Consider the following 14,352-nt stretch of genomic DNA (forward strand, 5'->3'; position numbering starts at 1 on the left):
ATAATGATTAAGTATCTTGTGCAGAATCACACAGCCAGTTATGTGCGCTGCTCACTTCAGAACACAGGTCTTTGCATTCTGTTATTTCCACCCTACTGCACTGCAAGAATCTGATGCATTCCTATTTATAAGGGCAGCCTGTCTATTTTTTAAATTATTCTGGAACACATTTAAAAAGCCATAATGTGAGATTAAAAAAAAGAAAAAACTTCTGGTTTGCATTTATCTTGGCAGCTTGGAGAAAACATATTTTTCTGGGCATGTTTGGAAATGGATGATCGTTTTTGATTCTTAGCCACATCCTCCAGGCTTTCCTTGGGACACTTTCAGAGATTATCTTTGGGATTCAGGCAAGCATAATGTCATTTTATTTTTCAGGTCCTCAGGGTGTTAGGAGTCTTGCGTCTTATTTTTCCAGACTGCCCTTTCATTGTAGCTATTATTTTTTAAATCTAATATTCATAATTCATTTTGTTGAAGAGGAGATTTCATTTTATGCCAATAAATATGTATGACTATTGGAAGAGGAAAAAAAAATGCCTGAGCTGTGAGTGCTGGCAAGAATTATAGTGCATGGTATAGTGAAATAGAATGTGGGGACTATTCACTGTGCTCCTCTGTATAAACCACATGATTGAGAAGAGAATGGGAATCATCTTCTGCTGAAATTCCTCATGGAAATACCTGCAAAAGCATATTGGAAAAAGATAATTAAATTAAAAGGACACAGTTTATTTTATTTGTAGAATCATAATCCTTCATGGGAGATCTGGGTAAATAGACTTCAAGATTTTGGCTTTGTTCAAGATTCCTTGACACATCCGGTGGTTTGAAAAAATAATTTAAATACACTATCTGAAAATTAGAATAACTGTAGTTCGTAACACTGTACTTGGAATTTGGGAGTTAATTATATTAATGGCTGGTATTTAATATATGATTACTATGTGTCAGACCATATGCTAAGCATTTAACTAGCTATTAACTCATTTAATCCTCTCCACACTTTTGGAAGTAAGTATAATTATTGTTTCTATTTCATAGATAAGAAAACTGTAGTAGAAAAATTTCAGTGTATTATAATCATCTGTTTACATATTGGTCTGGTTCCTCTGGACCTGAATTTGTGAAGGTAGGCATTGAACCCTCATACTGTTCATCTCCCATGCCTAGCATAGACTCAGGTTCATAGTCAGTCAATAAATACGATCTAATCTATGCTTCAGGAAGCCACTGAGTGTACGATGGATTGAAGTTCATTGTTTAGGCAAAATCCAATAAGAATTTCTATTTGGATGAAGAAAGTAGAGATGTGAAAAGGTAAATAGTGAGTGATATAAGTTTTTAAGTAAAGGCAGCATTATAAGCTATCTCTAAAAGAGCTGTTTGGGACTATGTTAAAGGGTTAAAGACCATGTACAGGTTTACCTTGTTTTATTGTGCTTCACCTTGTCGTACTTTGCAGATATACATTTTTTTTACAAATTGAAGGTTTGTGGAAACCCTGCATTGAGCAAGTTCATCAATGCCATTTTTTCCACCAGCATTTGCTCACTTCATGTCTCTGTGACACATTTTAGTAATTCTTGCAATATTTTAAGCTTTTCATTATTATTATATTTGTTATTGTGATCTGTGATCAGTGATCTTTGATGTTACTGTTGTAATTGTTTTTGGGACCCGCAAGCGGCGCCGATATAAGATGGTGAACTTGAGAAATGTGTGTGTTCTGACTGCTCCAAGGACAGGCCACTCCCCCACCTCTTTCCCTCTCCTTGGACCCCCCATTCCCAGAGATAAAACAGTATCGAAATCAGGCCAATTAACAATCGTACAACGGCCTCTAAGTGTTCGAGTAAAAGGAAGAGTCACACATCTTTCACTTTAAATCAAAAGCTGGAAATGATTATGCTTAGTGAGGAAGGCTTGTTGAAAGCCGAGATAGGCTGAAAGCTAGGCCTCTTGTACTAAACAGTTAGCCAAGTTGTGAATACAAAGGAAAAGTTCTTCAAGGAAATTAAAAGTGAACACACAGATGATAAGAAAGCAAAACAGCCTTATTGCTGATATGGAGAAAGTTGTAGCAGTCTGGATAGAAGATCAAGCCAGCCACACATTCCCTTAAGCCAAAGCCTCATCCACAGCAAGGCCCTAACTCTCTTCAATTCTGTGAAGTCTGGGAGAGGTGAGGAAGCTGCAAAAGAAAAGTTTAAAGCTGCCAGAGTTTGGTTCATGAGGCTTAAGGAAAGAAGTCATCTCCATAACGTACAAGTGTAAGGTGAAGCAGCAAGTATTGGCATAGAAACAGCAGCAAGTATTGGCGTAGAAACAGCAGCACGTTACCCAGAAGATATGCCTAAGATAATTAATGAAGGTGGCTACACTAAACAATAGATTTTCAATGTAGATGAAATAGCCTTATATTGGAAGAAGATGCCATCAAGGAATTTTGTAGCTGGAGAGAAGTCAATGCCTGGCTTCAAAGCTTCAAAGGACAGGTTGACCCTCTTGTTAGGGGCTAGAGCAGCTGGTGACTTTAAGCTGAAGCCAGTGCTCATTTACCATTTTGAAAAGACCCTTCACAATTATGCTAAATCTACTCTGCCTGTGCTCTATCAATGGAACAACAAAGCCTGGATGATAGCACATCTGTTGACAACATGGTTTACTGAATATTTTTAGCCCACTGGTGAGACCTACTGCCCAGAAAAAAAAAAGATTCCTTTCAATATATTACTGCTCATTTACAAGCAACTGGCCATCCAAGAAGAGCTCTAATAGAGATGTACAATGAGATTCATGTTTTCGTGCCTGCTAACACAACCTTCATTTTAGGGCCTATGGAACAAGGATGAATTTTGCCTTTCAAGTCTTATGATTTAAGAAATACATTCTGTAAGGTTACTGTTGCCATAGATAGTGATTCCTTTGATGGATCTGGGCAAAGTAAATTGAAAACCATCTGGAAAGGATTCACCATTCCAAATGCCACTAAGAACATTTGTGATTCATGGGAACAGGTCGAAATATCAACATTTATAGGAGTTTGGAAGAAGTTGATTCCAACCTTCATGGATGACTTTGAGAGGTTCAAGACTTCAGTGGAGGAAATAACTGCAGATGTGATGGGAATAACAAGAGAACTAAAATTAGAAGTGGAGCCTGACTGTTAGCATTTGCCATATGTATTGAGGTTCTCCTATGTTGGGTACATAAATATTTACAATTGTTATATCTTCTTCTTGGATCGATCCCTTGATCATTATGTAGTGTCCTTCTTTGTCTCTTGTAATAGTCTTTATTTTAAAGTCTATTTTGTCTGATATGAGAATTGCTACTCCAGCATTCTTCTGATTTCCATTTGCATGGAATATCTTTTTCCATCCCCTCACTTTCAGTCTGTATGTGTCCCTAGGTCTGAAGTGGGTCTCTTGTAGACAGCACATACATGAGTCTTGTTTTTGTGTCCATTCAGCCAGTCTACGTCTTTTGGTTGGGGCATTTAATTCATTTACATTTAAGGTAATTATCGATATGTATGTTCCTATTACCATTTTCTTAATTGTTTCGGGTTTGTTCTTGTAGGTCTTTTCCTTCTCTTGTGTTTCCTGCCTAGAGAAGTTCCTTTAGCATTTGTTGTAAAGCTGGTTTGTTGGTGGTGAATTTTTGTAGCTTTTGCTTGTCTGTAAAGGTTTCAATTTCTCTGTCAAATCTTAATGAGATCCCTGCTGGGTAGAGTAATCTTGGTTGTATGTTTTTCCCTTTCATCACTTTAAATATGTCCTACCACTCCCTTCTGGCTTGCAGAGTTCCTGCTGAAAGATCAGTTGTTAACCTTATGGGGATTCCCTTGTATGTTATTTGTTGCTTTTCCCTTGCTGCTTTTAATATTTTTTCCTTGTATTTAATTTTTGATAGTTTGATTAATACGTGTCTTGGCATGTTTCTCCTTGGATTTATCCTGTATGGGACTCTCTGCACTTCCTGGACTTGATGGACTATTTCCTTTCCTATATTAGGGAAGTTTTCAACTATAATCTCTTCAAATATTTTCTCAGTCCCTTTCTTTTTCCATTCTTCTTCTGGGACCCCTATAATTTGAATGTTGGTGCGTTTAATGTTGTCCCAGAAGTCTCTGAAATTGTCCTCAATTCTTTTCACTCTTTTTTCTTTATTCTGCTCTGCAGTAGTTATTTCCACTATTTTATCTTCCAGGTCACGTATCCGTTCTTCTGCCTTAGTTATTCTGCTATTGATTCCTTTTAGAGAATTTTAAATTTCATTTATTGTGTTGTTCATCATTGTTTGTTTGTTCTTTAGTTCTTCTAGGTCCTTGTTAAACATTTCTTGTATTTTCTCCATTCTATTTCCAATATTTTGGATATCTTTACTATCATTACTCTGAGTTCTTTTTCAGGTAGACTGCCTATTTCCTCTTCATTTGTTTGGTCTGGTGGGTTTGTGCTTTGCTCCTTCATCTGCTGCGTATTTCTCTGTCTTCTCATTTTGCTTAACTTACTGTGTTTGGGGTCTCCTTTTCGCAGGCTGCAGGTTCGTACTTCCCATTGTTTTTGGTGTCTGCCCCAGTGGGTAAGGTTGGTTCAGTGGGTTGTGTAGGCTTCCAGGTGGAGGGGACAGGTGCCTGTGTTCTGGTGGATGAGGCTGGATCTTGTCTTTCTGGTGGGCAGGACCATGTCCAGTAGTGTGTTTTGGGGTGTCTGTGAACTTATTATGATTTTAGGCAACCTCTCTGCAAATGGGTGGGGTTGTGTTCCTGTCTTGCTAGTTGTTTGGCATGGGGTGTCCTGCACTGTAGCTTGCTGGCTGTTGAGTGGAGATGGGTCATAGCATTGAGATGGAGATCTCTGGGAGAGCTCTTGCCAATTGATGTTACATGGGGCTGGGAGGTCTCTGGTGGGCCAATGTCCTGAACTCGTCTCTCCCACCTCAAAGGCTCAGGCCTGAAACCTGGCCAGAGCATCAAGACCCTGTCAGCCACGGGTCAGAAGAGAAGGGAGAAAAAAAGGAAGAAAAAAATAAAGTTATTAAAATTAAAAAATAAAAAAAAGAAGAAGAGAGCAACCAAACCAATAAAGAAATCCACCAATGATAACAAGCACTAAAAACTATACTAAGATAAACATAAAAATCAGTAACTAGTCAGTCGCATACAGCAAACCCCAAGCCTTCAGTTTCTCCCAAAGTCCACCGCCTCAATTTTGGGATGATTTTATTCAGGTATTCCAGAGATGCAGCGTACATCATGTTGATTGTGGACATTTAATCCCCTGCTCCTGAGGCTTCTGGGAGAGATTTCCCTTTCTCTTCTTTGTTCGCACAGCTCCTGGGGTTCAGCTTTGGATTTGGCCCCGTCTCTGCATGTAGGTCGCCCTCTGGCGTCCGTTCTTCGCCCAGATAGGAGGGGTTAAAGGAGCAGCTGATTCGGGGCTTCTGGCTCACTCAGGCCAGGGAGGAGGGAGGGGCACGGATGCGGGGCGAGCCTGCGACGTCAGAGGCCGGTGTGACGTTGCACCAGCCTGAGGCGCGCTGCGCATTCTCCTGGGGAAGCTGTCCCTGGATCATGGGACCCCGGCAGTGGCGGGCTGCACGGGCTCCCGGGAGGGGAGGTGTGGAGAGTGACCTGTGCTCGCACACAGGCTTCTTGGTGGCGGCGCTCGGGTCCGCGCTGATAGCCGTGGCTCGTGCCCGTCTCTGGAGCTCCTTTAAGCGGCGCTCTTAATCCCCTCTCCTCGCGCCCCAGGAAGCAAAGAGGGAAGAAAAGGTCTCTTGCCTCTTCGGCAGCTCCAGACTTCTCCCGGACTCCCTCCCGGCCAGCCGTGGCCCACTAGCCCTTTCAGGCTGTGTTCGAGCTGCCAGACCTCTTCCTGGGACCCGACCGAAGCCGGAGCCTCAGCTCCCAGCCTTCGCCCGCCCTGGCGGGTGAGCAGACAAGCCTCTCGGACTGGTGAGTGCTGGTCGGCGCCGATTCTCTGTGCGGGAACCTCTTCTCTTTGCCCTCTGCACCCCTGTTGCTGAGCTCTCCTCCGTGGCTCCGAAGCCCCCCTTGCTCCCCCTTACTCCCCCTTGCCTTCCCCCTCACCCGTCTCTGCCTGCGAAGGGGCTTCTAGTGTGTGGAAACCTTTCCTCCTTCATAGCGCCCTCCCACTGGTGCAGGTCCCGTCGCTATTCTTTGTCTCTGTTTTTTCTTTTTTCTTTTGCCCTACCCGGGTACGTGGGGAGTTTCTTGCCTTTTGGCAGGTCTGAGGTCTTCTGCCAGCGTTCAGTAGGTGTTCTATAGGAGCAGTTCCACGTGTAGATGTATTTCTGATGTATTTGTGGGGAGGAAGGTGATCTCCACATCTTACTCCTCCGCCATCTTGAAGGTCCTTCCTCTCATGGTTTTTAATGAGAAATATGAAGTGATTTGGATCATCATTTCCCTATATATCAGGTACCATTTTTCTCTCGCTGCTTTCAGGATATTTTCTTTGTCTTTTGTTTTTAGCAGTTTGGCTATGTTATTATCTGGGTATGGATTTTTTTGAGCTTATTCTGTTTGAGGTTCACTGAGCTTCTTGAATCTGCAAGTTTATCCTTTGCCAAATTTGGGCATTTTAAAACCATTTATTTCTTTAAGTATTTTTCTGCATGATTCCTTTTGTTCTCCTTTGGAGACTCCAGTGACACAAAGATTAGACCTTTTGGTATTGTCCCATAGGTCCTTTAGGTTCTGCTTATACAAAAACTTTAAAAATCTCTATTGTACAGATTGGATAATTTTTACTGATATCTTGAAGTTTGTTAGTGAGCCCATCCAGTAATTTTTTGATTTCAGTCATTGTATTTTTCCAGTTCTAACCTTTTCTTTTGGCTCTTTTTGTATACCTTGTATTTCTCTCCTGAGACTTTTCTATATTTTCATCTGTTTCAAGAGATTTTGCATTTACTGATTAGAGAATGATTTTAATAACCATTTTAAAATCTCGGTCTAATTTCAAACTTTTGTTCTTGGATGTTGATTGTCTTTTCCCTTGAGAAATGTCAAGATTTTACTGATTCTTTATATGTTGAATAATTCTGGATTTGATCCTGGACATTTTGAATATTATGTTATGGGATTTTAGGTTTTGTTTAAATCTGTGTAGTAGTCAACTGAACAGTTTAGGTTTAGCTTGCAGGTTCTTAGCCTGCCTCCTTTTGGCTGTGAGTCCAACATCAGTGCCGTTTTCAAAGCCTTTGTTATGCTACTTGTGTCTGTCTCACATGTGTAACACCCAGTGACCAGTCTGGGTCTTAGGCAATGGTCCATCTTGTAGATCAGTTCTTAATGCTGTTTATTTAGGGTCAGGTCCATATATGCAGAACTCAGAGATGAGCCCAGGAGTTCATATATAGTTTTAAGGCATTGCTTTCTGGAACTTCCTTCTCTCTATTATTCCCCCCAGGGAAATCTTTCCTGCTCTTAGGCATCCCCTTCCTGGTCTTCCAACTAGAAAGCCATGGCTCTCATTTCCCTGGTCTGTTATGCACTTCCCACAACTGTGTCTGCTACTGGGACCAAGTAGTGAGAGATCAGAGAGAAAAGAACAGCATTGGATTCCCCTTACACTCTTGGATCAATGGTTCCTCTGGTCAGAGACAAGGGTTTCCTCTCCTAAGTTTTAGGCATTTGTTCTGCTATTGTTGCCTCTGTGTCACTGTAGGATTACCCAGGGGCTGGGGCAAGAGAGGGAAAGAAAAACCCAGAGGATTTCCCTTGATCTTTCTGACCCATAAGAGGCCATCTTCCTGCTCCTTGGACAAGAAAGAGAGGACTTTTTGGGGAGCACTTTCCATCTGCTCTGGTATATAATTCTGGATTTTAGGTTGCCTTTGAGTCCAGACTGGGAGAAACTAGATTTCAGGAAGACAGAATCTCACCCCAAGTTTAGTGGCTCTCAGATATCTGTTTGTCTTTCCCAATCTACCTGCTACCATTTCCTTTTCAAAGTCCTGCATACATCCTCTCCAAGGGGCTTAATTGCATTCAGTGGGAGAGAGAGGGTGGGGTGTGCTATCTCCATTTCATTTGGAACTCAGAGAGTTCTTTGCTCTGAAGTACTTCAACATAATATTTCTTAAGATGAGGGACTTTCTCTTATGTGACTACCTTATAATAATCAAAATCAATAAACTTAACATGGCCATAATACTGCTATCTAACCAAAGTCCATATTCAAATTTTATCAGTTGACCTAATAATTTCCTTTATAGTTATTCTTTTCCCTGTGGCTAAAGATCTATCCAAAGAGCATGCATTGCATTTAGTTGTCATGTCTCTTTATTTTCCTTTAATCTGGCTCAGTTCTTTAGTCTGTCTTTTATGGCCTTGATATTTTAAAGATACAGACCAATTATTTTGTAGGATATCTTTAAGTTTGTGTTTTATGTTTCCTCATGACTAGACCCAGGTTATGTATTGTTGGCAGAAGTACCACATGAGATGTTGTGTTCTTCTTAAGGTATATTACAGGGGGTACATGATGTCTGTTTGGACCATTATTGGGTTGTTATCTTTGATCACTCAGGTAAGGAGCTGCTTAACAGTTTTCTCTACTGTAAAGTTAGTATTTTGTGAATATTTTTAGGGGTTGGAGTTTGAATATGATTACAAGGTTAGAAGGAAAACTCTAGACTAGTGCTGTCCCATAGAACACTCTGTAATGATGGAATGTTCAATTCTGCACTGTCTAATAGGTAGCCATTTGAAATGTGGCTAGTGCAACTGAGAAAATTTAAGGGGTAGCATTTGAGGTTGAAAGTTTCCAGAGAAACTACCATTCCTAAAGAGTTTTTTCATACCCTGGTTTCCTGAAATGCTCTGAGAAAAAAAGAGTTGCAAGGTCAAATAAATTAGGGATCATTCTCCAGAGCATATTTGGTAAAACACAGTACAATATGCTGCCATCTTGTAATGGCAGCATATAGTATTTTTTCATTTGTCCTAGTGCTAGGTGTAAGTGAAACTGTCAACTAATTATTCTGTGAGTCCTCCCAAAACTTCTTAAGTGGTTTTTATAAATTAATTACTGAAAAGTACAGCCGAGTCGATGGTAATGATGGGGTTTACACCTGGGCCAGTCATCTGACTCCAAAAGCTGAGGTATTTCTAGTACATCAGCAATGGTAATGGAGAAAATGTTATTGAAGTTCAGGTTGCCTCATGAGACTTTGTCTAAAGTCTCATGATAAAGGCAAGAGTTCTTCAGACACTTATTTCTAGTACTTGTATTCCATTTTATCAATGCAGACCCAGGAAATGTTTAGCATTCACGGAATGTGGTCATCTCAGTCTTTCTAAGGGAATTAATATTAATATTAACGGCCCTTATCAACGCACAGCATAGCTATCTGAGGATTTGTTTCTTTCTATTTAAGTAAATGGAATCTCAGAACCGATTGCCTTAGTGAAAATCATTCAGAGCATCAGAGCAAACATTCTCATGCAAATATATAGTTATCACAAAAGGGTCTAAGTGTCTGTCAAAATCACACACATAATTAGTTACTGAAGGGAGCATAGGATAGTTGGAAAGTGTGAGGAAAGGAGGCTTGGAGTGGAGAGAAAGGAGAACAATTTGCAGAGACAAAGAACTCTTGAGCCAGAGACTAGAGCCAGCAATTGGATGGTTTGAATTAGAGGAGCATAAGCAATGTACAGTGTCTTCTTTCTCTTCCTTTAGCTGAAGTTCCTTTGGGAAGCTCTTTGCTGAGCCTGGGTTGGAGAAATTTCATTCTCGTAAAGGTAACCGTTGTTTTGACTGGCTCACCCCAGCAGTTGAGAGCTGTAGTTTGAAGAATTCTCAAGCAAAGGGATTTTGTCTAGTTGATGAGCTCAGAATTCAGATAAGATCTTGAAAGTGGTAACAAGAGTCATTTGTTGTCTGAAGCTATAATTCTTGAAGGTAATTGGGTTTAAAAGCATAAGTATTTCAGAGATTGATTTCATCCTCAATAAAAGTAGATTTTACTTTCTTTTAAGGTACGCATTGGAAATTGTGACCCAGAGATGCCCCTCTAAGACATTACAGATGGCTATTTTCATGTGCTGTTTGGCATATGTTCCGGGAAACCACAGGGGAAAATTGGCTTTGAAATGCTTGTGCTGTAAGGTATATGCTGCGATACTTTGTAAAGACTCATTTTCTTGCCAGATATAACATTCAGTTACCAACTGGAAGTGTAAAAGTTCATATTTTCATGAAAATCTTAGCAATGATTTTGAACATAAACAATTAAGGGATGCTTAATTATGTTTCATTTTTTCCATTCTTCAGTGCCTACTTACTTTACCACTAGAGGGCATTGTTGGCAGGGATATCAAGAGAAAGTAAAAAAGAATTTTGTCTTTTTTTTTTTTGAGATTTTTTTCCGTTTTCATTTCAGCCAGTTAATAATAATGTACATTCAAAGCATACTTTATTTGCTATCTTTTTCTTCTGTTTTGCACCCCAAATACTTAACTTTTAGCCTTTCTTTGGTTCATTAATTTAATAAAAAAACAAATTGTAAAATTTTTTTCAGGTTTCTAACAAATACTAAATCTAGATCTGTTATTTTTTTCTCCTCAAATGTTATATATTCTTGCAGATCTTCTTTTGGTATATCATTGGACAGTTAGAGACTCATTCTTATTTTTTATTTGCTAAACAGTTGAAAGAATTCCATTTTCCATATCATACTTTTCCTGATATTTGTCAGATGATCAGGGGCCTATTTACAATAGGCAAAGTCTCTCACTTTTTTTTTTTTTTTTTTTTGCGGTACGCGGGCCTGTCACTGCTGTAGTCTCTCCCGTTGCAGAGCACAGGCTCCGGACGCGTAGGGTCAGTGGCCATGGCTCACGGGCCTAGCCCCTCCGCGGCATGTGGGATCTTCCCGGACCGGGGCACGAATCCGCGTCCCCTGCATCGGCAGGCGGACTCTCAGCCACTGCGCCACCAGGGAAGCCCAGGCGAAGTCTCTTTTACACACAGATGTTGAAATCTAAAAATGATAAGAGAAGTTCTTTCCATTTGGGGACAATTGTATAATTTATTGGAAATTCTTCATATGCAAAGTTTGCCTCTAGAATTCATTGTATTAGACATGATCCTTTAGTTGCAAGTAATAGAAACCAAATCAGGCATGCTTATGCAAAAAATAGGGGGTGATGGTAATTTATTGTCAGGAAACAGCGATGTCTTATGGACTGTGGCCAATACAAGAACTAGAAGCTAGACATCTATCAGGATACTCTCAGTGTCTTGTGTCTGCTGCTGTCTATATCATTACTTCATTCTGTTCTCTCTGTATATCACTATTCTCTACTGTGGCGAGCATTGCCCTCTGAGGAAGGCACCATTAAGAACCTCATAAGCCTCAGGGCCCGATTGTACTCTCCTTGGTATGCATCCTGGACTTTATGGGATGAACGTAAAAAGGGAGATGGCCTTTGGCCAAATCGCTCCAGGAACCTGCTCAGTTACTGGGAGTCCCTGGTTGTTCCCTAAAGCTAGGAAAAGCAACCCTGGAGGGGAAATTGGTGCCTTTGAGGGAGAAGCCGAGAAGCCAATCAACCAGCTGATGCCGATAAGGCGTGAGTAAGCCGAGAAGCCAATCAACCAGCTGATGCCGATAAGGCGTGACTAAGCAAATTCCCTGCTTTAGGGGTATATATACGGCTATGCTTTGTTGTTAAACTTGCCTTGCAACCATCAGTTGCTTGTGCCCTTCTGATCCCATACCTTGGTGCGTTCAGTTCCCTACCCCCTCTCATCGATTGTTGCTGCACTTTGAGGACCCGCTGCGGCTGGCGGCAAGTGGCACCTGAACAGGGACCTGACAAGAGGGACATCTGAATCTCGGTAGGTGAATCCCCGGGGTGAAGAGTGAAAGTGTGGCCACATAGTAAAGTTGATAGTAACTCGGGGCAATAGTCAGAAGTAATTTTGAATACGGCAGTAGCTGAGTTTTTCAAAAGTAACCAGACAACAACAGATAGTTTAAGACAGACACTTAACCAACTGAAGAATCAGGTGCACTCGGCTGTTGAAGAAATGGATGGACTAGATGATCTTGAAAACAGTATGTTGTATTACAATCAAGCAGTCATCCTGTATCATGTCCGACAGTATACAGAAGCCATATCCATTGGTGAAAAACTTTATCAGTTCATAGAACCTTTTGAAGAAAAATTTGCCCAAGCAGTGTGTTTTTTGTTCGTAGACCTGTATATATTAACCTACCAAGCTGAGAAAGCTTTACATCTTCTTGCTGTTCTAGAAATAATGATTTCACAGGGCAACAATAACAAAAATGGAAAGAATGAGACTGGTAAAGATACTATTTTTGTGTTGAAATATATGTAGGAGGACAAGGGACTTTACTGGCCGGCCATAGTTTAAAGGTAGTTAAAGCTGTTACAAGTTTGAAGTTTCCCTCCTTTTTTCCTTCTGATTTTCCCCAATCTGATTTTGAATTCTCAAATCTGGTGCACCTTAAATTATAATAATGGTACCATTTTAATTTCTTCAGTTTCTGTTACTGATAATAGTTTGGTTTTTTTATAAGCATTGGGATTTTGGGACGTTTGCATTGTCTTATTCTTATCAACTGGTTATTACTTGTGTTACACCCTCATATGCCTTGCTAATAGGAGATTTACAGATTGAGTTTACTTCTGGTTCCTTAGGATATAACATAACTTGTCAGAATTGTATTTTTAGTACTTGCCTTCTGCCTATGAAAGGAACTTTTTCTGTTATGATGTTAAAACAACCTTCCTATGTAATGCTGCCTGTAAATATTTCTGAACCATGGTATCATAGTACTAGCATACAAGCTTGGCTAGAATTATGAAGCTTTAAAAAAAGACCTAAACGATTCATTGGAATAAGTATGGACTGATGGACACATTAGTTTGAACATACAAAAACTTAATGTGGAAATACAAGCAATTCAAGAAGCTCATCTACAAGAAGATGGGCCTCAACAATTAATTCAAGGACTCTTGGATCAGCTTCAATGGTTAAATCCAATGCATTTGGTTTCAAAATGGACTCACAGGATTGATTACCGTGGGGTCATGTGTATTGTTGATGTTAATTGCATTACCTTGTTTATTACGCTTTATTGTTGGCCGTCTCGCTGCTCTTCGTCAGGAGGTGTCTGGGTTGAAATTGCATTATCAAGCTTTAAAAAATAAAAGAGGGGGGAATGTGGCGAGCATTGCCCTCTGAGGAAGGCGCCATTAAGAACCTCATAAGCCTCAGGGCCCGACTGTACTCTCCTTGGTATGCATCCTGGACTTTATGGGATGAACGTAAAAAGGGAGATGGCCTTTGGCCAGATCGCTCCAGGAACCTGCTCAGTTACTGGGAGTCCCTGGTTGTTCCCTAAAGCTAGGAAAAGCAACCCTGGAGGGGAAATTGGTGCCTTTGAGGGAGAAGCCGAGAAGCCAATCAACCAGCTGATGCCGATAAGGCGTGACTAAGCAAATTCCCTGCTTTAGGGGTATATATACGGCTACGCTTTGTTGTTAAACTTGCCTTGCAACCATCAGTTGTCTGTGCCCTTCTGATCCCCTACCTTGGTGCGTTCAGTTCCCTACCCCCTCTCATCGATTGTTGCTGCACTTTGAGGACCTGCCGCGGCTGGCGGCACTCTACCTCTTGCATCTCCATGGCAAAATATGTCGAGAGTGAGTAAAAATGACAAAAGGTCTCTTGCTTCTCAAGAAGAGACGGTTCTAGCATTCTGTGAAGCTGGCTCCCTCTGGATGGTGCAATATTGAAGTGATGAGTGGATTCCATGGTCATGGGCTCACCCCCACATCTTCTTCATGGTGAAGTAGGTCTCCTGGTTGGATGCCTTGTGTGGGTTTCCAGGCCTGTGGTTGAGATGCTCCATAGGCCCCTGAGTGTAGTGCTGGCTGAGGCTCTGGAATGTGTGTGTGTGTGTGTATCCCTGTGAGGATGAATGGCTGGCCCTTCCAGGATGTAGCGGTTCCATGTAGTCACCTTGCTACTAAGTGGCTGGTTGACTTCCTTGAGGAACAGTGCCATGTTGGGGGTTCAGTATTGGTCTCTGTTGCTGACAAGTTGGATATTCAAAGGCAGCAGTAGCTAGATTGGTCTCGGTAAGTGGGGTCCATGCTGTTGGGCTCACACATAACTTCTGTTTCTACCACCATGTTTGCTCTGTTTGTGTGTCTATCCTGCTTGCTCTGGGTGACCGATGACAAAGACTGGCTAATGTCAAGTGACTATTCATTTTGTCTCCTTGGTCGTTCAGGGCTTTTTCTGTGGTAGATGCTTTCTGGTCAGTATTCAC

At 41.1% G+C, this 14,352-nt stretch overlaps 1 protein-coding gene across 1 annotated transcript in view; it reads right to left on the reverse strand.

Annotated features, from left to right (window-relative positions):
* Window positions 1-602: 602 nt before the first annotated feature.
* Window positions 603-14,352, reverse strand: part of LMNTD1 (lamin tail domain containing 1) — a 458,342-nt gene continuing 444,592 nt past the window's right edge. The window contains exon 16 of the mRNA XM_067008917.1: window positions 603-684. Coding sequence (XP_066865018.1) covers window positions 673-684 — 12 coding nt within the window. The 3' untranslated portion in view covers window positions 603-672. The remainder of the gene's footprint in view (window positions 685-14,352) is intronic.

This window comes from Kogia breviceps, chromosome 12 (genome assembly GCF_026419965.1).
Source record: "Kogia breviceps isolate mKogBre1 chromosome 12, mKogBre1 haplotype 1, whole genome shotgun sequence".
NCBI lineage: Eukaryota > Metazoa > Chordata > Mammalia > Artiodactyla > Physeteridae > Kogia > Kogia breviceps.